We start from the raw sequence: 21,769 nt of genomic DNA, 5'->3' as shown, positions 1-21,769 counted from the left end.
ATTCCGTACTCTGGCCAATCAGCGCTGTCCAATGCATTCCTATGGGAAAAGGTTTATCTCACAAAAATCACAATTACACACCCGATAGAGCCCCAAAAAGTTATTTTTAATAACATTCCTACCTAAATAAAGGTTATCCCTAGCTATCCCTGCCTGTACAGCTATCCCTGTCTCTTACTCACACAGTTCACATTCTCATATGACCCGGATTTGAAATCCACTATTCGTCTAAAATGGAGGTCACCTGATTTCGGCAGCCAATGACTTTTTCCGATTTTTTTCAATGCCCCCGTTGTCGTAGTTCCTGTCCCACCTCCCCTGCGCTGTTATTGGTGCAAAAAAATGCGCCAGGGAAGGTGGGAGGGGAATCAATTTTTTTTGGAGTTTGCCACGTGATGTTCGATTCGAATCGAACACATCGAACAGCCTGATATCCGATCGAACATGTGTTCGATAGAACACTGTTCGCTCATCTCTAGTCGCTATGACTGTTCTAGTTCTAGTACAAGCCTCACATAAATGACAGTACAGTGCGTTCTGCTAATCTGACACCCAGTAGCCCTGAAGTCTGGATGGTCTAGGGTAACAGAATATACCTGATGGCGTGTTTCGGGATAGGCATAGGGAAAGTCAGACTCTTCAGATGAGCAACTTGGCTTATAACCACTAGTCTGCTGCCATGTTGGAATTGGTGCCTGGCCCCGGGGCTCTTGCTGTCCACATTGGCTTATCTGTCTATTGGTGATGGTATGAACTATGTAGAGAATATCACATATCCTAAGGAGTATCACAGAATACAGCCCATACCATTGAATCCTCCTGCACCATGTGATGGTACCCAACAGCCCTGCCACTGCGAATGATACATCCTGTCACTCAGGGCCGCCATCAGGAATTTTGGGGCCCCATAAAGCCTAAGTGTCTGCCCCCCCCCCCCCTGCCATTTTTGCTTTGCGCGCCGCGAGAAATTTAGCCCCACCCACTGTTATGTTGACTCCGCCTACTCATTAATTTCCCATTTGCCCGCACACTGTATAATCCTCCTACAGTCACCCGTAAATTATATGTCCCCCTCCGTCTCTCCCCTAGCTTCATATACACCCTTCATCTGCCCTCAGATTCATGTCCCCTCCATCTCTGCCCCCAGATTCATGTCCCCTCCATCTCTGCCCCCCGATTCATGTCCCCACATTTCTGCCCACAGATTCATGTCCCTCCATCTCTGCCCCCAGATTCATGTCCCCCCATCTCCATACCTCCCAACTTTTGAAGAGCTAAAAGAGGGACAAAATGTGTGGCGCGCTTAGCGCGCCGCAACAAATTTAGCCCCACCCACTTTTGTGTTGACTCCGCCCACTCATTAATTTTTCATGTGCCCACACACAGTATAATCCTCCTACAGTCACCCGTAAATTATATGTCCCCCCTCTATCTCTCCCCCAGTTTCATATACACCCTTCATCTGCCCCCAGTTTCATGTCCCCCTTCCATCTCTGCCCAGGGATTCATGTCCCCACATCTCTGCCCCCAGTTTCATGTCCCCTCCATCTCTGCCCCCAGATTCATGTCCCCCCAGATTCATGTCCCCTCTCCATCTCTGCCCCCAGATTCATGTCCCCATCTCTGCCCCCAGATTCATGTCCCCACAGTGTCATGCCGTCCCCTCCTTCATCTGCCCCAGTGTCATTCCGTCCTCTCTTTCATCTGTCCCCAGATTCATGTCCCCACAGTGTCATGCCGTCCTCTTCTTCATCTGCCCCCAGATTCACGTTCCACCTCCACATTAAACTTACCTTCTCCTCCGCTCCCTCGCCGCTCTCTGCGCGTCTCTCTCGTTGACACATGCGGCTGAAGGAAGGAGCTGACACGGGTCAGCTCCACGCTTCGCCGCTGGGTGTCTCTCTCGCTGACACATATGCGGCTGAGCCGGGTTCCGGCTCAGCCGCATATGTGTCACCGAGAGAGGCGGCAGCGGCGAAGTGAGGAGCTGACACCGGCTCAGCCGCATATGTGTCAGCGAGAGAGGCGGCAGCGGCGAAGTCAGGAGCTGACACAGGTCAGCTCCTCTCTTCAGCCGCATATGTGTCAGCGAGACAGGCGGCAGCGGCGAAGCGAGGAGCTGACCTGTGTCAGCTCCTCGCTTCAGCCGCGTATGTGCTCAACTCAGATCTGCGTCCTCTGGCCGGGCCCCTGACACCAGTAGCAGTAGTACTGGCCTATTGGCGGACCTGCTGTCACTGTTTTATGTCCACTAGTTTCAGGGCATGTCTGGCTGAGTAGGGGCAGTGGTGGGAGCTGTGACCACATGTGGCACAATAAGATAGACAGGAGCAAAGATCATATCTGTCTGAATATGGAAATAAAATCAATCAGACCTTTTTCTAGCCTGGCAGAGGTTGTCAGCAGGATGTAGTTCTATCGATCTACAGGCTAATAAGCCGCCCCTCCGATCCATCTGATCATACATCTTTTGTGAATACGCCATAACTCCCGGGAATAAAACATATCGGTGTAATGTGCCTAACAAGAGATCCCAAATGCTTTGAGAAGTCGGGGTACGCCAGACCTGCAGCTTCAATGATACTCCATTCCCAGATGCAACCCTTGGGGACACTTGGCCAATATCCAGCATATTTTAGGGTTCCTACATAGTTAGGGTTTCTGGATCATCTGCTGGCGTCTGGATGGTCATAAAAACATAAATATGGCGGAAATGTCATTGATGTCATCATATTTTATTTCCAGTTTTTGGGCAGTCACGCTTTCACACTGACACCTGGAGCTGCTACTTCTGACTGCAATCCCCACACAACGACTTGCTGTATGGCCGTGTGTCTATCTGTAATGTGTCTTACTGTGCTGTTGGTTGTGGATTGTAATTGCCATACAGATCGCACAGGGTCTAAACTGACACATTGAAGCAAAGACAAACTTTTCAATAGTTCATGATGGTAGTGATTGTCAGGTTTGGATCACTATCACCTTGTATGCATCCCATCCTATATAATACGTGTAACTGCAGGAGACTGAAATCACCTCCAGCCATCATCCCATCCTACACGCCTCTGTGCAGACAGCTGTATATACACAATGTCCCCGCTTTTCTATTCTGCCCGGTGTATAGACATTGCTGCAGGGCAGAGCCCCATGAGAAGCGGCCCCCCTGTCTGCAGTATATATACATATATATATATATGTATCTATCTGATGTGAGGACAGGGAGCCGGCAGTGAGCGGAGCCGCCGCCTGTGTTACCCTCCCCGGCTCTCAGCAGCTCCAGCTTGTCCCCGCATCGTACAATCAGCTTCCTGTAGCATAGAGCTTGTGGTAAAGATCCCGGGGATGGTGACAAGCGCCGGGAATAGAAGGGGGCAGCTCCCGCAGCGGTTTCATCTTCCTGCATAGATAGTGATGGACAGATGTGGGGGTGCTATGGCGGAAATCCCGGGGCCTCCTCTCCGCACCACCCCCGCACCTCCGCCAGTGACGGCCAGGGACTGTTAGGGAGGATGTCGGGGAGTGGGGAGACACGAAGAATGGAAGCTCTCCTGTCCGGTTCTAGCCGGTAATGGGCTCTGATCCCGGGCAGGGAAGCACACGGGGAGAGCGGAGCTTGACTCTGGCCCTGTGCTGAGTGACAGCCAATAGGAGGTGAGGCCGAGGCCGCTCAGCAGCCAATCAGTGCGCACCGCTGTGCATATAAGAGGCGGCGGCTGCTTCAGCCCCAGTGTTTTCCCGTCTAGGAAAGGAATTAGAGCTCGATTCGTATCATGGCAGAAACCGCGCCCGCCGCTGCCGCTGCTCCCCCTCCCGCCGAACCGGCCGCCAAATCCAAGAAGCAGCCGAAGAAAGCAGCCACAGGGGGCGCCAAGAAGAGCAAGAAATCCTCCGGTCCCACCGTGTCCGAGCTGATCGTCAAAGCCGTGTCCGCCTCCAAGGAGCGCAGTGGGGTGTCTGTGGCCGCCCTGAAGAAGGTGCTGGCTGCTGGCGGCTACGATACAGACAAGAACCGCAGCCGTGTCAAGCTGGGCCTTAAGGCTCTGGTGACCAAGGGAACCCTGATCCAGGTGAAAGGCAGCGGCGCCTCCGGCTCCTTCAAGCTGAACAAGAAGCAGGCGGAGAGTAAGGACAAGGCGGCCAAGAAGAAGCCTGCAGCGGCCAAGCCCAAGAAAGCTGCCGCCAAGAAGCCCGCGGCTAAGTCTCCTAAGAAGGCGCCGACCGCGGCCAAGAGCCCGAAGAAAGCCAAGAAGCCTGCCGCGGCCGCCAAGAAGGCGGCCAAGAGCCCCAAGAAGCCGAAGGCGGCTCCTAAAGCCAAGAAGGTGACGAAGAGCCCGGCTAAGAAGGCGGCTAAGCCCAAAGCTGCCAAGAGCCCAGCTAAGAAGGCTGCCAAGCCCAAAGCTGCCAAGAGTCCGGCTAAGAAGGCTGCTAAAGCCAAGAAGCCCGCGGCTAAGAAATAAGCCCGAGCCGCCCTGTACTTGTCCCACAAAGGCTCTTCTCAGAGCCACCACCTTGTCCCGGCAGAGCTGTATGATCGCTATCTCCCCAGCCAGCGGGGGGGCGGGGGCGTCATATTAACGGCAATCCTATGACCAGGGCTCCATTCCCGTATCCGCACCGACACATGAGCGGTCACTACAGGGTAACATCCCCGCAGGTTTCTCCAGGTGACCGGTCCAGCGGGGTAGTAATGAGGACTAAAAGCTGAGGCCGCTGAGGGTTTATAGGGGCAGTAATCCAGTAGATTGGCCGCGCATCCTCCTCGTTACTGGCGGGGGCCTCTGTCTGGATAAAGGGGGAGGAGGAGGAGGAGGAGGAATTGTCAGTATGTCTGAGCTACACAATCCCTGCAGTCCCGAATGCAGCCTGATGCCGGGGGTCGCTGCGGTGTACGGCGGGCGGCTGTGTGCGTGCTTGTGGTAGGGGGACAAACGATACATACTCCCAGGTCTGTATCAGATCAGCGGGGAACGAGCCTGGACGCCCGGGAGGTTGTACTGGGGGAGAAGGGGGATGAGGCTGGGTGACAAGCGCTCTCAGGGGAGCCCCCGCCTGACACTACTCGTTCCTACACAGGCTGAGGAGGGGGCTCCCCTGAGAGCTCTTGTCACCCAGCCTCATCCCCTTCTCCCCCAGTACAACCTCCCGGCGTCCAGGCTCGTTCTCCCCTGAGAGCGCACACCGTTATTTCGGGGTCACTTCTGGACCCAGAAACTCGGATCTTTGCTGCCTCCTGTTCAGCGTGTTCTCTTGTATTTATAACGCACTGTCTGTGCTGCAGCTGAATGACTTGTCTGGGGGAGCTCCGGCTCCCAGCAGTAGGTTTGTGATGACACTGGGGCGGGTGGAGAAAGCCGGCAGACGTCCATTGTCTCCGGGGCCGAGCTGAGAGCGGCAGCAGGGACAGGGAGAGGCGGCGAGAACTGTAGGATATGAGCGGGAAAGCTCCGAATCACTAACGGGTGAAAGTTCTGCCAATCAGAGGAGGAAAGCAGGGGAGGGGGGGAGTGGCTTCAGGACACGCCCCATAATTGCGTCATCATAGCAGGGTTCTCCTTCTGGTCCGACCACTCTCTATATAAAAAGGCGGCTGTGCGGAGGGACGCTTATTCTAGTCTGTCAGCAGCAGCACAGAAGATGTCCGGTCGCGGTAAAGGAGGGAAAGGTCTCGGCAAGGGCGGTGCCAAGCGGCACAGGAAGGTGCTCCGGGATAACATCCAGGGCATCACCAAGCCTGCCATCCGCCGTCTAGCTCGCAGAGGAGGCGTCAAGCGCATCTCCGGTCTCATCTATGAGGAGACTCGCGGTGTCCTGAAAGTCTTCCTGGAGAACGTCATCCGTGACGCCGTCACCTACACCGAGCACGCCAAGAGGAAGACCGTCACCGCCATGGACGTGGTGTACGCGCTCAAGCGCCAGGGCCGCACTCTCTACGGCTTCGGAGGTTAATTCCGCCGCTCCCCGACTCTCTTCTACATAACCCAAAGGCTCTTCTCAGAGCCGCCACATCCTCCAGAGAACAGAGCTGTCCCCGCCACCCACCTCTCCTCTGCCCTCTAGGGCTGGAGCTGTCGCTGCGGCTACTGTAGGAATACCGGAGAGCGTGGAGATAAACGCTCTTAAGCTTCAGGGAACGTGTGAACAAATGCATAAATCTTAAGAGCGTTCCTGTCGCTGTACAGTGTGCACTGCCTAAAGTTTCTCCTTTACTTTGCCAGTGTGCGCAGATGTAGATACACGCGATAGATACGAGGTTATCAGGCGGATAAGTTCCTTCGCCTTGAGGATAATACAAACAGTGCGGTGTAACGTCCATAAATACAATGACAAAACGGATCGGGATAAATAAAGCCTCTGGTCCGGGGAATAAACACCAGAAATGAAGGGCTCAGCAGCTCTAGTGTGGAAGGGGTGGGGGGGCTCTTAGAAGAGCCTTTGGGGTGATAGTACAGAGCAGGTGATGGAGCCGATTACTTGGCGCTGGTGTACTTGGTGACGGCCTTGGTGCCCTCGGACACGGCGTGCTTGGCCAACTCTCCGGGCAGCAGCAGGCGCACGGAGGTCTGGATCTCCCGGGAGGTGATGGTGGAGCGCTTGTTATAGTGAGCCAGGCGGGAGGCTTCTCCTGCGATGCGCTCAAAGACGTCGTTGACGAAGGAATTCATGATGCTCATGGCCTTGGAAGAAATGCCGGTGTCGGGGTGGACCTGCTTCAGCACCTTGTACACGTAGATGGCATAGCTCTCCCTCCTGGCCCTCTTACGCTTCTTGCCGTCCTTCTTCTGGGCCTTGGTCACGGCTTTCTTGGAGCCCTTCTTGGGCGCTGGGGCAGACTTGGCGGGATCAGGCATGGTAGCACGGCGATCTTTTCCCACACGAGAATGAGAGAAAATAATGTCTGTGCTCCTCCCAGCGCAGCCCTATTTATAGGCGGGCTATGCAAATGAGCGCCGCTGTCTGCGCGCTGTTCTACTGGACCAGCAAGTCATGTGACCAGTGCCAGCATCATAATCCCCGCCCTCCGCAGCTGATTGGCGCTTCCACCAGGTTTGAATTTCCCTCCGTTTCTCTCCTCAGGTTTACAGGTTCTAATCGCCTCGTTATGTTGCGGGGGGGAACGCCACAGATTGTCCCCTGTGTAGCCTGATGCATGCCGGCGGGGGCTGTACAGCGCCGTGCTGCACGGGGTCTGGGGGAGGGGCATGAGCGCTAATGCTGGACTGTAGAAATAAACCAATGAGATGGAGGGGGCGGGCTTTCCATGAGCCAATGAGGACGAGCCCCGGCTGTATAAATATGTCGCTCTTTCCGCTCCTCAGCTCATATCACCGCTGTGTAACGTCTATACTGAAGCGATGGCAAGAACCAAGCAGACCGCCCGCAAATCCACCGGAGGGAAAGCTCCCCGCAAGCAGCTGGCCACTAAGGCCGCCAGGAAGAGCGCTCCCGCCACCGGCGGAGTGAAGAAGCCTCACCGCTACCGCCCTGGTACAGTCGCTCTGCGTGAAATCCGCCGCTACCAGAAGTCCACCGAGCTGCTGATCCGTAAGCTTCCCTTCCAGCGCCTGGTTCGAGAGATCGCCCAGGACTTCAAGACGGATCTCCGCTTCCAGAGCTCCGCCGTCATGGCCCTGCAGGAAGCTAGCGAAGCTTACCTGGTCGGGCTCTTTGAGGACACCAACCTGTGCGCCATCCACGCCAAGAGGGTCACCATCATGCCCAAAGACATCCAGCTGGCCCGCAGGATTCGTGGGGAGAGGGCTTAAATCTGCCCAGGCACCGTCTGACAACACAAAGGCTCTTCTCAGAGCCACCAAATCCTCCCTCAGACGAGCTGTAGCCGTTGTCTTTCTCCTCTCGGGAGGGGAGAAGAGAAGCCTTCACTGGCTGCTAATAGAGAGGTTACCCTTTCCCTTACAGTCACTGAGTTAGCGATATCTCGTCTCCCTCCTTTGTATGTATAACAGGCACATATGTAACTGCAGCGCCCTCTACAGTAACCTGAGCGCCGCCCCCACTGACTGCTGACTCAATCTTACTTCGCAGCAGCAGCAGCAGCGGAGGATGTAATAGACAGGCGGAGGCTTGAAATTCGCGTCCTTTCTCCCTTTGCACCACCTGACGCTGCCGGTTCTCGCGCGGGTTGTAACGGTCACTGAATGAATGGGAATCTACGATTGAGCGGGAAGATAGACAAAGGTTCGCCCGGATCAGCCCTTTAACGCCCGTTTCATCGGCACTTCTAAACCTGCCACCGTGGGCTGTGCCCTGGCGGGGAGAGAGGATTAGGATGAGCACAGCCATTACTATCCCTAACTGACCCTGCGCCCGCACCACATCTCCCTCCCTCCCTCCTCTCCGTCGCTAGTATGTGCCTACTCCGCGCATCTCTCCCTAGCGCCTTCTACAATGACCTGAGCGCCGCTGAATCTTCTTCAGTTGGGGAGGGTTTGAAATTCGCGCCCATTCTCTCTGCACCACGTGACGCTGCCGGCTCTCGCGCGGGTTGTAACGGTCACTGAATGGGAATTGCAAAACCACCAACCGTGTGAGCGGGGAGATAGACAAAGGTTCACCCGGATCAGCCCTTTAACGCCCGTTTCATCGGCACTTGTAAGCCTGCCACCGTGGGCTGTGCCCTGGCGGGGAGAGAGGATTAGGATGAGCACAGCCATTACTATCCCTAACTGACAAGACCCTGCGCCCGCAACCACATCTCCCTCCCTCCTCTCCGTACCTAGTATATGCCTACTCCGCACATCCTTCTACAATAACCTGAGGGCCGCCCCAGTCCGCTGCTGAATCTTCTTCAGTGGGAGAGGGCTCAGCTCTGGGGAGGTTTTGAAATTCGCGCCCCTTCTCTCTGCGCCACGTGACGCTGCCGGCTCTCGCGCGGATTGTAACGGTCACTGCGACTGAGCGGGAATTTCAAAACCACCAACCGTGTGAGCGGGGAGAAAAGACAAAGCGTCACCCGGAGGAGCCGGCGCTCACCTCGGCTTTGTATCAGCGCGCGCCCGCCCGCCCGTTATATCTAAGCTCCGCTTATACTACCTGCCTGGGAAGAGAGCATTAGCAGATTACCACCAGCCCGACCTGACACAAAACCCCGCGCCCGCACCACATCTCCCTACAGAGTGAATCCTCCTCCCGCTCAGTCACCCCACGGTGCTTCCCTGTAAGGGCCGCCGGTCGGGCCAGGAGTTGGCTTCAGAATAGACGGACAGCCCGTATTGTAGACAGGAGGCAGCTCTGCTGTAGACAAGGTGGTGGCTCTTAGAAGAGCCTTTGCTTGTATAGACGGATGGGGTGGGAGCGGCGCTCACTTGCTCTTGCTGGGCTTGCTGCTCTCGGTCTTCTTGGGCAGCAGCACGGCCTGGATGTTGGGCAGGACGCCTCCCTGGGCGATGGTCACGCCACCCAGCAGTTTGTTCAGCTCCTCGTCATTGCGCACGGCCAGCTGCAGGTGACGGGGGATGATGCGGGTCTTCTTGTTGTCCCGTGCAGCATTACCAGCCAACTCCAGGATCTCAGCGGTCAGATACTCCAGTACGGCCGCCAGGTAGACGGGAGCACCAGCACCAACCCTCTCGGCGTAGTTGCCCTTGCGGAGAAGCCTGTGCACACGACCGACGGGGAACTGAAGTCCCGCCCGGGATGAGCGGGTCTTGGCCTTAGCACGAGCTTTGCCTCCTTGCTTGCCGCGTCCAGACATGGTTCGTGGATCGTCAGTTACTGTAATGGAACACAGAATATCCTGCCCTGTACCGGCTCCTCCTGCCTTATATATATAGTTCTGCCCCGCCCTCCTGCAACTCTCATTGGACACATCTCAAGCCGCCAATAGAGGCCAGATTTGTGGAACCACCAATCCGCTTCAGCAGGCGGGGCTTGCAAAAGTCACATGGTTTGCTGGTCCAGTAGAACAGCGCACAGACAGCGGCGCTCATTTGCATAGCCCGCCTATAAATAGGGCTGCGCTGGGAGGAGCACAGACATTACTTTCTCTCATTCTCGTGTGAAAGAGATCTCCGTGTTATACCATGCCTGATCCCGCCAAGTCTGCCCCAGCGCCCAAGAAGGGCTCCAAGAAAGCCGTGACCAAGGCCCAGAAGAAGGACGGCAAGAAGCGTAAGAGGGCCAGGAAGGAGAGCTATGCCATCTACGTGTACAAGGTGCTGAAGCAGGTCCACCCCGACACCGGTATCTCCTCCAAGGCCATGGTCGTCATGAATTCCTTCGTCAACGACATCTTCGAGCGCATCGCAGGAGAAGCCTCCCGCCTGGCTCACTACAACAAGCGCTCCACCATCACCTCCCGGGAGATCCAGACCGCCGTGCGCCTGCTGCTGCCCGGAGAGTTGGCCAAGCACGCCGTGTCCGAGGGCACCAAGGCCGTCACCAAGTACACCAGCGCCAAGTAATCGGCTCCATCACCTGCTCTGTACTATCACCCCAAAGGCTCTTCTAAGAGCCCCCCACACCTTCCACACTAGAGCTGCTGAGCCCTCCATTTCTGGCTTCTTGCTGCTGCTGCTGCTGCTGCACGTGTTTCTACCCAGAACCTATCTTTCCAGCTATTTTCTTGTACTTGCTAGACTTACTATACACCCAAAGAGAAGCTCTAATCTCCGGCTTGCTACATTGACATCTCTACGAGGTGCAGTGCTCTCTGCACGCACCTGCGATTGGAGGGTTAAACTAAGCTGCTACTTATCGGCCCGAGCTGCCGGCACGGGGGTTACACTGCAGAGCCGCAGTAGGACTACTTCTAGGGACCTGTTCACAAAGCTTAGATTCCGAAGGTTTGGACCGTTTTCTTCTTCTACTCTCTCCAGTATTCCAGCAGTGATGACATTACAGCCTACAGGAGGCGTCTGCAGCCCCAGACCTACAAGGCAGAGGAGAGGTGGGTGGCGGGGACAGCTCTGTTCTCAGGAGGATGTGGCGGCTCTGAGAAGAGCCTTTGGGTTATGAAGTAGAGAGTCGGGGAGCGGCGGAATTAGCCTCCGAAGCCGTAGAGAGTGCGGCCCTGACGCTTGAGCGCGTACACCACGTCCATGGCGGTGACGGTCTTCCTCTTGGCGTGCTCGGTGTAGGTGACGGCGTCACGGATGACGTTCTCCAGGAAGACTTTCAGGACACCGCGAGTTTCCTCATAGATGAGACCGGAGATGCGCTTGACGCCTCCTCTGCGAGCCAGACGGCGGATGGCAGGCTTGGTGATGCCCTGGATGTTATCCCGGAGCACCTTCCTGTGCCGCTTGGCACCGCCCTTGCCGAGACCTTTCCCTCCTTTACCGCGACCAGACATCTTCTGTGCTGCTGCTGCTGACAGACTAGAACAAGCGTCCCTCCGCACAGCCGCCTTTTTATATAGAGAGTGGTCGGACCAGAAGGAGAACCCTGCATTGATGACGTAATTCTTCGGCGTGACTCCTACAAGCCCCTCCTCTGTCTCGCGCTGATTGGCTGACATAAGACAATGGATCACTTTGAATTTCCCGCTCATTCTCCCATTGCCGAGGGTCAGCGGTCAGCGGCTCCTTCTAGCCGGCCTACTAGATAACATGCAGGGCGCTGTTCTCACTGCTCCAGACCTTCTTCTCTGTCAATAGGACTATTGCATTCCGGAGCCGCACCCCCTCCTCCCCGGATCTAATTCTTCTCCCGGCTGCGGGATCTCCTCTCTGCCCCCTATGGGCATCCTTGTGTAATCGCCGCGAGGCTGCAGTTATAGTGAACCCCGGGTGCGGGCTGTGCAGTTCCACGCTGATCCAGATGGGGGCGCGGGGAACAAACGGCACAGCTCGAAAGACCCTGTATATACGGATCCCAGCCAGCAGGTGGCGCACAGATACTACATAGGACGGTTACCGGGGCTCTAATTCTGTCGTTAGACGATCGTCTTTAACCCTTTCCCGGCAATGGCATTTTTTTTTTTTTTTTTGTTTCGTTTTTTACTCCCCTCCTTCTAAGCCCCATAACTTTTTTATTTCTCCGCTCCCAGAGCCATATGAGGTCTTAATTTTTGCGGGACAAATTTTTCTTCCTGATGCCACCATTAATTATTCTATATAATGTACTGGGAAGCAGGAAAAACCATCAGAATGGGGTGGATTTGAAGAAAAAAATGCATTTCTGCGACATTCTTACAGGCTTTGGTTTTACGGCGTTCACTGTGCAGCCAAAATGACATGTCCCCTGTATTCTGTGTTTCGGTACGGTTCCAGGGATACCACATTTCTATGGTTTTATTTAAATTTCGACCCCTTAAAAAAAATTCCAAAACTGTTTTGTTTTGTTTTTTTCTAAAAGTCGCCATATTCCGACAGCCGTAACTTTTTTATACGTCCGTGTACAGAGATGTGTATGGCGTCTTTTTTTGCGGGGTCGGGTGTACTCTTTAGTTCTACCATTTTCGGGAAATGTTATTGCTTTGATCACTTTTTATTCCAATTTATATCAGAATCAAAACACTGAAAAAAAAAAAAAAAACGGCACTTTGGCACTTTTGACTATTTTTCCCGCTACAGCGTTTACCGAACAGGAAAGATATTTTTATAGATTTTTAGAGCGGGCAATTTTGGACGCGGGGATACCTAACATGTATGTGTTTCACAGTTTTTAACTACTTTTATATGTGTTCTAGGGAAAGGGGAGTGATTTGAATTTGTAATTCTTTTTATGTTTTATTATTATTATTTTATTTTTATTTTAACTTTATTTATTTGATTTTTTTTCCCATTTATTAGACCCCCTACGGGCGTTGAACCCCAGGGGGTCTGATCACTAATGCATTGCAATGCTAAAGCAAAAAATCATCCTTTCTTTTGCAGGCTGCATAGACCAGCCTGCAAAAGAGAGCATTTGCAGACAAGCCTGGGAGCCTTGTAAAGGCTCCCGGCTGTCATGCCAACGTGACGTCGGCCCTGGAGCATGCTCCAGGAGCAGGCGACCACCGGCAAAATGGCGGCGCCCATGCGTCGCCGGAAAAATGGCGCCTCCGGCGCCTTTGACCGTGGCGCCGCAGGGGTTAATGCCTTAAAGCAGTAGACACCCGGCGGCTATGGCGGCCGCCCGGCTCCCGAGCGGTCGCCATAGTTACAGACCCGACATGCGCCGTACTATTACGGCGCATGTCGGGAAGGGGTTAAAAAGGCCATTCTACTCCCACCTTCCAGTCTCTTCTTCTCCTCTTTGCTGTTTCTGTCAAAATCTGTTTATTGCAGTATGCAAATCCCGCTCATGGAACTCAGGGGGATTGCCCCTCTTGCTCCGAGCACCCCCACGTCATAACCTCTCGCCGCCCCTTAGTTCTTAATTCTCTTCACGCCCCTCTTCATATTCATCTCCTGACACTCTGCCTTGCGTACTCATCCGACGCTGTGCTACACGCCCCATGAAGAGGGGCATGAACAGAATGAACTAAAAGGAGCTTGTGCTGTTGTTAGGACTAAGGGAAAACAGATGATGAATAATAATAGAATAATACATTTTATTTTTATAGTGCCAACGTATTCTGCAGCGCTGTACAACTTGTAGGGTTCAAATACAGAGAGAAAAATGCATTACAAAGAAATAGTCACGTCACACAATGGGACTGAGGGCCCTGCTCGCAAGAGCTTACAATCTGTGAGGTAAAGGGGGTGGCACAAGAGGTAGCAGGGGCGGCATTGCTTATACAGGGGTCAGACAATATTGTAATAGTGGTGACTGTCTTTACACAAACATAAACCTGTAGGAGCCGTCACCGTCACTGCCTATATCTCCTCCGGCTTTACAGCTCAGGTTTACGTACAGAAGGTGTCATCTGCAGAATAAGGGGAGAAAAAAAAAAAAAAAAAAAGAAAAGGCAAAATAGTGCAGTATGCTGCTACGTCGTCTCGCCTGGTACGGCGCCCCGCGCCTTATGCTGCACCCCTCTACATTTTACACAGACCTGTTCCGCACCACATAATGCCGTCCCCAAAGACTGATGACCATTAGGCCAATACCGATTGGATTATTCCAACAGGCAATGGCTGACAGGCAATGATATATTCCCCAATTGCTCCATCCTCCACCAGCCCTCCTGTTCGATTCTAGGTAATGCTGTACATCATATGCAGGAGCTGAATAACATCACCCAAAAGGATTGTGCACAGAACTACTTTAAATATAGGACAACTAGTGAACCCGAACTGTACCCTATGGCAGCGAGGGAGCCCTCTCGGCCCTCCTGAATACAGCAGAACAGTCCCAAATTCCAGGTGCTGTCTCGCAGTCCTTTGGCGGTGGCTCCCAAATAACCTGCATATCACTTAAGAATGGCACTATATTATGCGGGGGCCCTCTGACGGGATGTTCTACTGACTGGGGCCCCTCCCTACAACATATTCTTGTTTGAAATGGTTATGGGTGCTGCAGCGGCATCTCATACACTTGAACAGGGTACAACTACAGTACCCACAACTGCGGTTGTAAGAACACAGCGAATAAGCAGCGCCCCACATTTAAACAATAATGGGATTTGCCTGCTCCGAGAAACAGTTGATCTGTGGGGTCCTAACAGTCTAAGGGATCAGTAGGGATTAGAGATGAGCCAACAGCGTTCCATCGAATTGGTATTCAGGCTGCTCAAGATATTCCATTCCAATTGAATACCACGCGGCAAACGCACTAAAAATTTGTATCCCCTCCCACCTTCCCTGGCGCTTTTTCTTTCTTTTTTTTTTTTTTTTTTTTTTTTTTGCACCAATAACTGTGCAGGGGAGGTGGGACAGGAACTACGACAACCGCGGCATCGAAAAAAAAAAAAAAAGTCAGAAAAAGTAATTGGCTGGCTGAATCAGGTGACCTCCGCTTCATATGAATGGGGGATTTCAGATTCGGTTCATATGAGACTGTGAACTATGTGACTGTGAGACAGGGATAGATATACTGTGGGAGGGGGAGGGGGCATGGCTAGCCGGCAACCAGAGCGGTCGCGTCTGCTGTGAGCTCCTGACTTGGACACTTTCATCCGTTTCTTACCGGCGGTGATCTCAGCCATCCATACAGATAACAACCCCGAGGCTCTCCTCCAAGCCTCTGTCTGCTATTTTGGGGTGTTATTTCACACTTTTACAGCGCTCCTGAGGATATAAACTGTTGCGGCCTTCTGTCCCACAGGACCCGGCCGCCATCTTGTTTTTGGACTTACCTGCTGCCGACTTGTTCCAGCTCCCGGCGTAGTCCCTCGCAGCTCTGGACTGCTCATCCGACCCAGGAGAGGACCTCTGGCGCGTTCCAGACACTTACTGCCTTCATCCAGCTCTCTTACTTTACCGGGCAGCTGATCATAGGAGTCACGACCGCCATTTTGTTTTTTTTGCGGCCTGCCTTCTTCTGGAGTCACCACGGCCTGCGGAGCGCAGGAGACATCTCCCGCGACATCACAGCTGCTTCTGGTTCTGGAGCAGCCTGGAGAGGAGGTATTTCGAGGTACGGAACCTCAGATTCTGGATCTCTTCTCCCAGACCCGGCAGCCATTTTGAGTAGGCCTCACTAGGATCCCTAGCCTAAAGTGTAAGGGCCGGCCCCTGATGTGACTTCTACGCAGAACCCAGATCCGGAAGAAGGGGTGTGACTTGCCGGACAGCTATCCGGCTGTGATTTGCGCCCAGCTCCAGACCTACCCATCTTGGAGCGCAGCCTGCCTCTCTGCATGAAGCAGCAGCTACAGACCAACTACACTGAGACGCCTGCAGCTGCCCTTCAGTTTAACCCACTCGTATCCTGACATGGAGGTGAGCCGAATCTGCATTTCTCCCTTCCCCTGGAGTTGGAAACAGTAGCAGGCCACATTAATCTGCACTTGAGGACCTATGATAAGATAAGATAATCCTTTAATAGTCCTACATTGGGGAAATTCCAGCATGTTACAGCAGCCTAGTAATACAGGATAATACACAGTAATATAATACAGACGCAGACACACATATGCTGAGAAGAGAAGATATACTAGGAGTCCATGGCAGCTAAGGAACGGAAGAGAAAGAAGGAAGACTTCATGGTCATCGTCATAGTCATTTAGTTGTCTGTGCGGAGTGTCTTCGCTTGGTCTGATGTAAATTATACAGCCCGGTCGCGGTTGGAAGGAAGGACCTGCGATAGCTTCTTCTCACACTTGGGGTGAAGCAGACGGTCACTTACAGTGCTGCCAAGTCCCATCAAGGTCCCATACATGGGGTGGGATTTCTTCTCCCGCATGGAGGTCACCACAGACAGTATCCTTCTGTCACCCACCACCTGTACTGGGTCCAGGGGGCTCCCCAGGACAGAGCTGGCCCTCCTGATCAGCCTGTCACGTCTGTTTCTGTCCCTGGTTGATGGACTGCACCCCCAGCAGGCCACACCGAAAAAGATGGCTGAGGCAACCACAGAGTTGAAGAAGGCCCTAAGAAGTGTCCCCTGGACTCCGAAGGCCCTCAGCCACCTGAGCAGGTAGAGTCTGCTGTGGCCCTTTCTGTGCAGCGCCTCCAGGTGATCAGCCCAGTCTAGTTTATTAGTGAGGAGCACGCCCAGGTACTTACAGGTCCTGACTATCTCAATACATATTCCCTGGATCTCCACCGGGGTCGGAGCACCTCTCCGTTTACTAAAGTCCACCACCATCTCCTTGGTCTTCCCAGCATTAATACTGAGCTGGTTCCGCTGGCACCATTCAACAAAGTCCAGGTTTAAGTCTCTGTATTCCCTATCGTCGCCATCAGTGATAAGGCCGACTATAGCAGAGTCATCGGAGGACTTCTGTAAGTAACAGCTGGATGAGTTGTGCCTGAAGTCAGCAGTGTACAGTGTGAAGAGAAATGGGGCAAGAACTGGACCTTGTGGTGCCCCCGTACTACAGATCACAGTGTCAGACACACAGTCCCGGGCTCTCACATACTGAGGGCGGGTTGTCAGGTAGTCTAGGGTCCAGTTGGACAGGTGATGGTCCACTCCACCAAGGTTCAGCTTTTCCCTCAGTAGCCCTTGCTGAATGGTGTTGAACGCACTGGAGAAGTCAAAGAACAATATTCTCACAGTGTTCCCGGGTTTCTCTAGGTGAGAGAGAACTCTATGAAGAAGGTGGATGATGGCGTCATCTACCCCAATGCCCGGCCGATAGGCAAACTGGAGGGGGTCCAGAGCGGAGCTCACTAGGGGGTGTAGGTGTGTCAGGACCAGTCTCTCTGGGACCTTCATCAGGTGAGATGTCAGTGCTACGGGTCGGTAGTCATTGTAGCCCACCGGGTTGGGTATCTTTGGGACTGGCACCACACAAGATGTTTTCCACAGTCGAGGTACCACTCCCAGCTTTAGACTCGTATTGTACATGTGTGTAATAATACCACACAGCTGGTCACTGCACATTTTAAGAACTCTTGCGCTTATACCATCAGGTCCTCCGGCCTTGTCTGCTTTAATAAACCCTTCTGCTACCCTCCTCCCCTATATCTCCTCTCCGGAAAGTTTTACATTCATATCCCATAAGTGGTGTCCCTGACCCTCGATATCTACGGTCCTCGGCTAGAGTTATTCTACATTCTTTCCGCACTCCCACACCTGGGCTTTCTTGCCCTCCCCTGCAGCCCCCTGCCGCCTTCTCTAACAGGGTCTCATCCGAACCTCCCCTGTGGATTAGTCGTAGCAGTTAAGATTGGGAAAGGCTGTCTTACCTACAGGAATATCATCCCCACTACTGCACTAAGAGACGTAGAACCCAATTATACCTGATACCTCGCTTGCAGAGGACGACTGTCTGCCTAGACGCTGAGATTGTCAACCTTACCTATTGATATTTGGGGACCTCTCCCCTCCCTGTACCTAAGTGAATCTCCAAGAACACTCTTGTCTATGTTGTCATTTAGACTGATGCTCTCTGTTTGCTAGATGTTATAGTCTTGACCTCGTCCCTCTCCCTCACTTATATTGCATCCATCAAGATGGTTAAACCAAATAAAGACAAAGGCACAGACCTCGCTGGTACTCCCAATCAAACTAAACTCCAAAGTGACTTGCAAAAGTATCTTAGAAAGAAAAATCGACAATCTCCCGCCGGATCGCTGAAAATGGCGCCTGACCACAATAGGGAGCCTGACACAGGTGATGACTCGGATGCTGAGAGTAATATTGACCAGGACCGCCTGGAGGATAGCACCTTCTTAAGAACATTTCTACAACAAGCTCTGTCAGCCGCCCTAGACCCAGTTCTTCAGCAACTTGAGGATATTAGAGCGGAACTTCATCATATAGACAGTCGAGTCTCTACTCTAGAAAGCGCATATCCTTCAATTAAATCTCATAATGACCTCACTACGTCTCAGCTGGCCCTGCACAAAGATTACATCGATTGTTCTCTTACTCTACTTCACCGCCCTCATCTCTTCTCTCTCCAGCAACCCTAAAAGGATTTTTGAAACTTTTCACTCCTTACTCACAGCCAAGGTGCAGACGCCATTCACAGTCCTTAGTGCTGATGACCTGGCCACGTATTTCCATGATAAAATTGATAAGATCCATCAGGAAATAACTGCCAAAGCCCCAGGTGGCATTGATCCCATCACCTACCATAGTACTGATCCCCTCACCAACCGCACTTCAGACTGTCTTTTCTCATCTTTTCAACCTGTTACAGAAGAGGAAGTCTCTCAGCTACTTTCTTCATCTCGCCCTACAACCTGCAGTAGTGACCCCTTCCCCTCGCACCTTCTCCAACCTCTGTCGCCTGCTGTCACAACTTGCCTTACTAAAATATTTAATCTCTCTCTCTCTCTCTCTCTCTCTCTCTCTCTCTCTCTCTCTCTCTCTCTCTCTCTCTCTCTCTCTCTCTTTCTCTTTCTCTTTCTCTTTCTCTTTCTCTTTCTCTTTCTCTTTCTCTTTCTCTTTCTCTCTCTCTCTCTCTCTCTCTCTCTCTCTCCATCCTCCTTCAAGCATGCTGTTATAACTCCGCTATTGGAAAAACCCCACCCTGTGCTGCTAACTATCGACCCATCTCTAACCCGCCCTTCATCTCTAAACTTTTGGAACGCCTGGTCTATTCTCGTTTAAACCGCTATCTCTCTGCTAACTCTCTGCTTGACCCCTTACAATCTCTGCACTCTACTGAAATGGCTCTCGCAAAAGTCTCCAATGATCTCCTAATGGCTAAATCCAATGGTGACTTCTCTCTTCTTATTCTTCTGGACCTCTCTGCAGCTTTTGACACTATTGATCATCATCTTCTCCTCCTCACTATGCTCCGCTCAGTCGGCCTCAACGCCACTGCGCTCTCCTGGTTCCCCTCTTATCTCTCAGACCGCACTTCCAGTGTATCATTTGCGGGCTCTGTTTCTTCCCCTCTTTCCCTTGCTGTTGGGGTTCCTCAGGGCTCGGTCCTAGGCCCCCTGCTCTTTTCTCTCTACACAGCCCCCATTGGACAAACCATCGCCAGATTTGGCTTCAGGTACCATCTTTATGCTGATGACACCCAATTATACACATCTTCCCGTGACATCACCCCTGCACTCATACAGAACACTAGTGACTGTCTTTCTGCTGTCTCTAATATCATGTCCTCGCTCTATCTGAAACTAAATCTCTCTAAGACTGAACTACTACTGTTTCCACCATCTAACAGATCTGTCCCTGATATATCCATTGCAGTGTCAGGCCTTACTATAACTCCTAGGCAGCATGCCTGCTGCCTCGGGGTCATGTTTGACGCAGACCTTTCCTTCACCCCGCATATTGAATCACTCGCACGTTCATGTCACCTCCTCCTCAAAAACATCTCCAGAATACGCCCTTTCCTCACCAGAGAAACACTAAAGACACTTATTGTCTCTCTGATTCATTCTCGCCTTGACTACTGTAACGCCTTACTAATCGGTCTTCCCCTCACTAAACTCTCCCCTCTACAATCTATTCTGAATGCAGCGGCCAGGCTCATCTATCAGGCTAGACACTACAGCGATGCCTCGGGTCTGTGCCAGTTGCTACACTGGCTGCCTATTCATTATAGAATAAAATATAAAGTTATCATCCTCCTCCACAAGGCTCTCCATAATGCCGCACCTCCCTACATTTCCTCCCTCATCTCCGTCTACTGCCCAACCCGTGCTCTCCGTTCACTCAATGGCCTAACACTTACATCCCCTATTATCAGAACCTCCCACGCTCGTATACAAGACTTCTCCCGAGCTGCATCACTTCTCTGGAATGCTCTACCCTGGACAATAAGATTAACTCCCAATTTCTACAGTTCCAAATGCAAACTAACGACACATCTTTTCAGACAGGCCTATCACAATTTCTAACGTAAACCCTTCCGTGCTATAATTAGAATCCCCAAAATTTAACCCTCCTCTGTCCCCGCTCCCACATTACCCCACATGATATGATGTCTTTTCCAGATAACTTTATTTGTCCAAGCTCCATCCACATGTTACAGGACACCACTAGTGATGGCTCATAAAGTTTTGTTTGTGTAATGACAGTAACCTCTATTACAAAAGTGTCTGACCCCTGTATAAGCAATGCCGCCCCTCCTACCTCTTGTGTCACCCCCCCTCTACCTCATAGATAGTAAGCTCTTGTGAGCAGGGCCCTCAGTCCCATTGTGTGAAATGACGTTCTTTGTTATGTATCTGTCTGTATTTGAACCCTACAAAATGTACAGTGCTGCGGAATATGTTGGCGATATATAAATAAATTTATTATTATTATTATTATTATTATTATTATTATTATTATTATTGTTGTTGTTGTTGTTGTTGTTGTTGTTGTTGTTGTTGTTGTTGTTGTTGTTGTTGTTGTTGTTGTTGTTGTTGTTGTTGTTGTTGTTGTTATTATCAAAGAAAACCACAGTTGCTGCAAAACGTAAGACTTAAGTGGCTTTCTGAATCTTGTGCTAATGAGGCTTTGCAGTAAATTGCAATCCGAATGTCTGATCCTCAAGGAGTCTCTGGTGTGCCGGGAAATCAAGAGGATTAAAGCAGACAAGGTAGACTTGTACCGCCCGAGGTGCACCGCCGCAGGCATGACGCCGCCGATCGCCGGAGTGAAATCTGGCCCGCGGAAGTATTTTGAAAGTTGAAATTTTGACAAAGTGTCTACGGAAGTGGAAATTCTCTCAGGGGGAAGCTCCCCTCGGCCCTGCCCAGGAGGGTGAGCCCCAGCCCGGCCTGGCGCTCGCCGCAGGAAGGCCTCCTCGGGGGCTCCGATTTTTTTTCAAAGTGTCTGCGGAAGTGGAAGTTCTCTCAGGGGGAAGCTCCCCTCGGACCCTGCCCAGGAGGGTGAGCCCCGGCCCGACTTGCCTCCCCTAGGCCCGCCCGGTCCGGAACCCGGTTCTCCCTGCAGACCTCGCCTCGGGGCAACCCTCCAACTCCACATCTCCCGGCACTTTCCGCCGGAGTCAAAAACAGCACTACCTCTTCCTTCCGCTGGCCCTCGAGAGTCCTCACCGCTCCCCCAGGCAGGCTTCCACGGGAGGCGGATCGGACCCCACCATTAAGCCCCCTGACAAACAGCCGTCCCTGGAACTCTCTCCGGGCCCGACTATTAAGCCCCACCGCCGACCCTCCGGGGCCGACTATTAAGCCCACTGCCAGAGATAGCACTCATGGTAATCTCTCTGGGCCCGACTATTAAGCCCAACCGTGACTTATGCCGGGAAATGTGACTTATGCCGGGAAATGTGACTTATGCTGGCAAATGTGACTTATGCTGGCAAATGTGACTTATGCTGGCAAATGTGACTTGTCCGCCCAACCGTGACTTATGCTGG

The 21,769-nt window shown here is 52.5% G+C and overlaps 4 protein-coding genes across 4 annotated transcripts; 3 read left to right on the top strand and 1 right to left on the bottom strand.

The window, feature by feature from the left end:
- Window positions 1-3,767: 3,767 nt before the first annotated feature.
- LOC142183096 (histone H1.03-like) lies at window positions 3,768-4,479 on the top strand. Its single transcript, XM_075258011.1, has one exon. It carries the CDS (start codon window positions 3,771-3,773, stop codon window positions 4,455-4,457), a length of 687 nt encoding a protein of 228 aa, XP_075114112.1. The 5' UTR covers window positions 3,768-3,770; the 3' UTR covers window positions 4,458-4,479.
- Window positions 4,480-7,352: 2,873 nt separating this feature from the next.
- Window positions 7,353-7,763, top strand: LOC142219226 (histone H3). Its single transcript, XM_075288173.1, has one exon. The coding sequence runs from the start codon at window positions 7,353-7,355 to the stop codon at window positions 7,761-7,763; it is 411 nt and encodes a 136-aa protein (XP_075144274.1).
- Window positions 7,764-9,185: 1,422 nt separating this feature from the next.
- LOC142183389 (histone H2A type 2-B) lies at window positions 9,186-9,763 on the bottom strand. Its single transcript, XM_075258466.1, has one exon. The coding sequence runs from the start codon at window positions 9,710-9,712 to the stop codon at window positions 9,320-9,322; it is 393 nt and encodes a 130-aa protein (XP_075114567.1). The 5' UTR covers window positions 9,713-9,763; the 3' UTR covers window positions 9,186-9,319.
- A 247-nt stretch (window positions 9,764-10,010) lies between these two features.
- On the top strand, window positions 10,011-10,479 carry LOC142183390 (histone H2B type 1-O-like). Its single transcript, XM_075258467.1, has one exon. The coding sequence runs from the start codon at window positions 10,041-10,043 to the stop codon at window positions 10,419-10,421; it is 381 nt and encodes a 126-aa protein (XP_075114568.1). The 5' UTR covers window positions 10,011-10,040; the 3' UTR covers window positions 10,422-10,479.
- The last annotated feature ends 11,290 nt before the right edge of the window (window positions 10,480-21,769 follow it).

Source organism: Leptodactylus fuscus, chromosome 10, assembly GCF_031893055.1.
Source record: "Leptodactylus fuscus isolate aLepFus1 chromosome 10, aLepFus1.hap2, whole genome shotgun sequence".
NCBI lineage: Eukaryota > Metazoa > Chordata > Amphibia > Anura > Leptodactylidae > Leptodactylus > Leptodactylus fuscus.
This window is presented reverse-complemented; position numbering and strand designations above follow the sequence as displayed.

What these genes read in the sequence shown, in the direction of transcription:
- LOC142183096 (XM_075258011.1), top strand. Translation starts at nt 3,771, where the DNA reads ATGGCAGAAACCGCGCCCGCCGCTGCCGCTGCTCCCCCTCCCGCCGAA.
- LOC142219226 (XM_075288173.1), top strand. Translation starts at nt 7,353, where the DNA reads ATGGCAAGAACCAAGCAGACCGCCCGCAAATCCACCGGAGGGAAAGCT.
- LOC142183389 (XM_075258466.1), bottom strand. Translation starts at nt 9,712, where the DNA reads ATGTCTGGACGCGGCAAGCAAGGAGGCAAAGCTCGTGCTAAGGCCAAG.
- LOC142183390 (XM_075258467.1), top strand. Translation starts at nt 10,041, where the DNA reads ATGCCTGATCCCGCCAAGTCTGCCCCAGCGCCCAAGAAGGGCTCCAAG.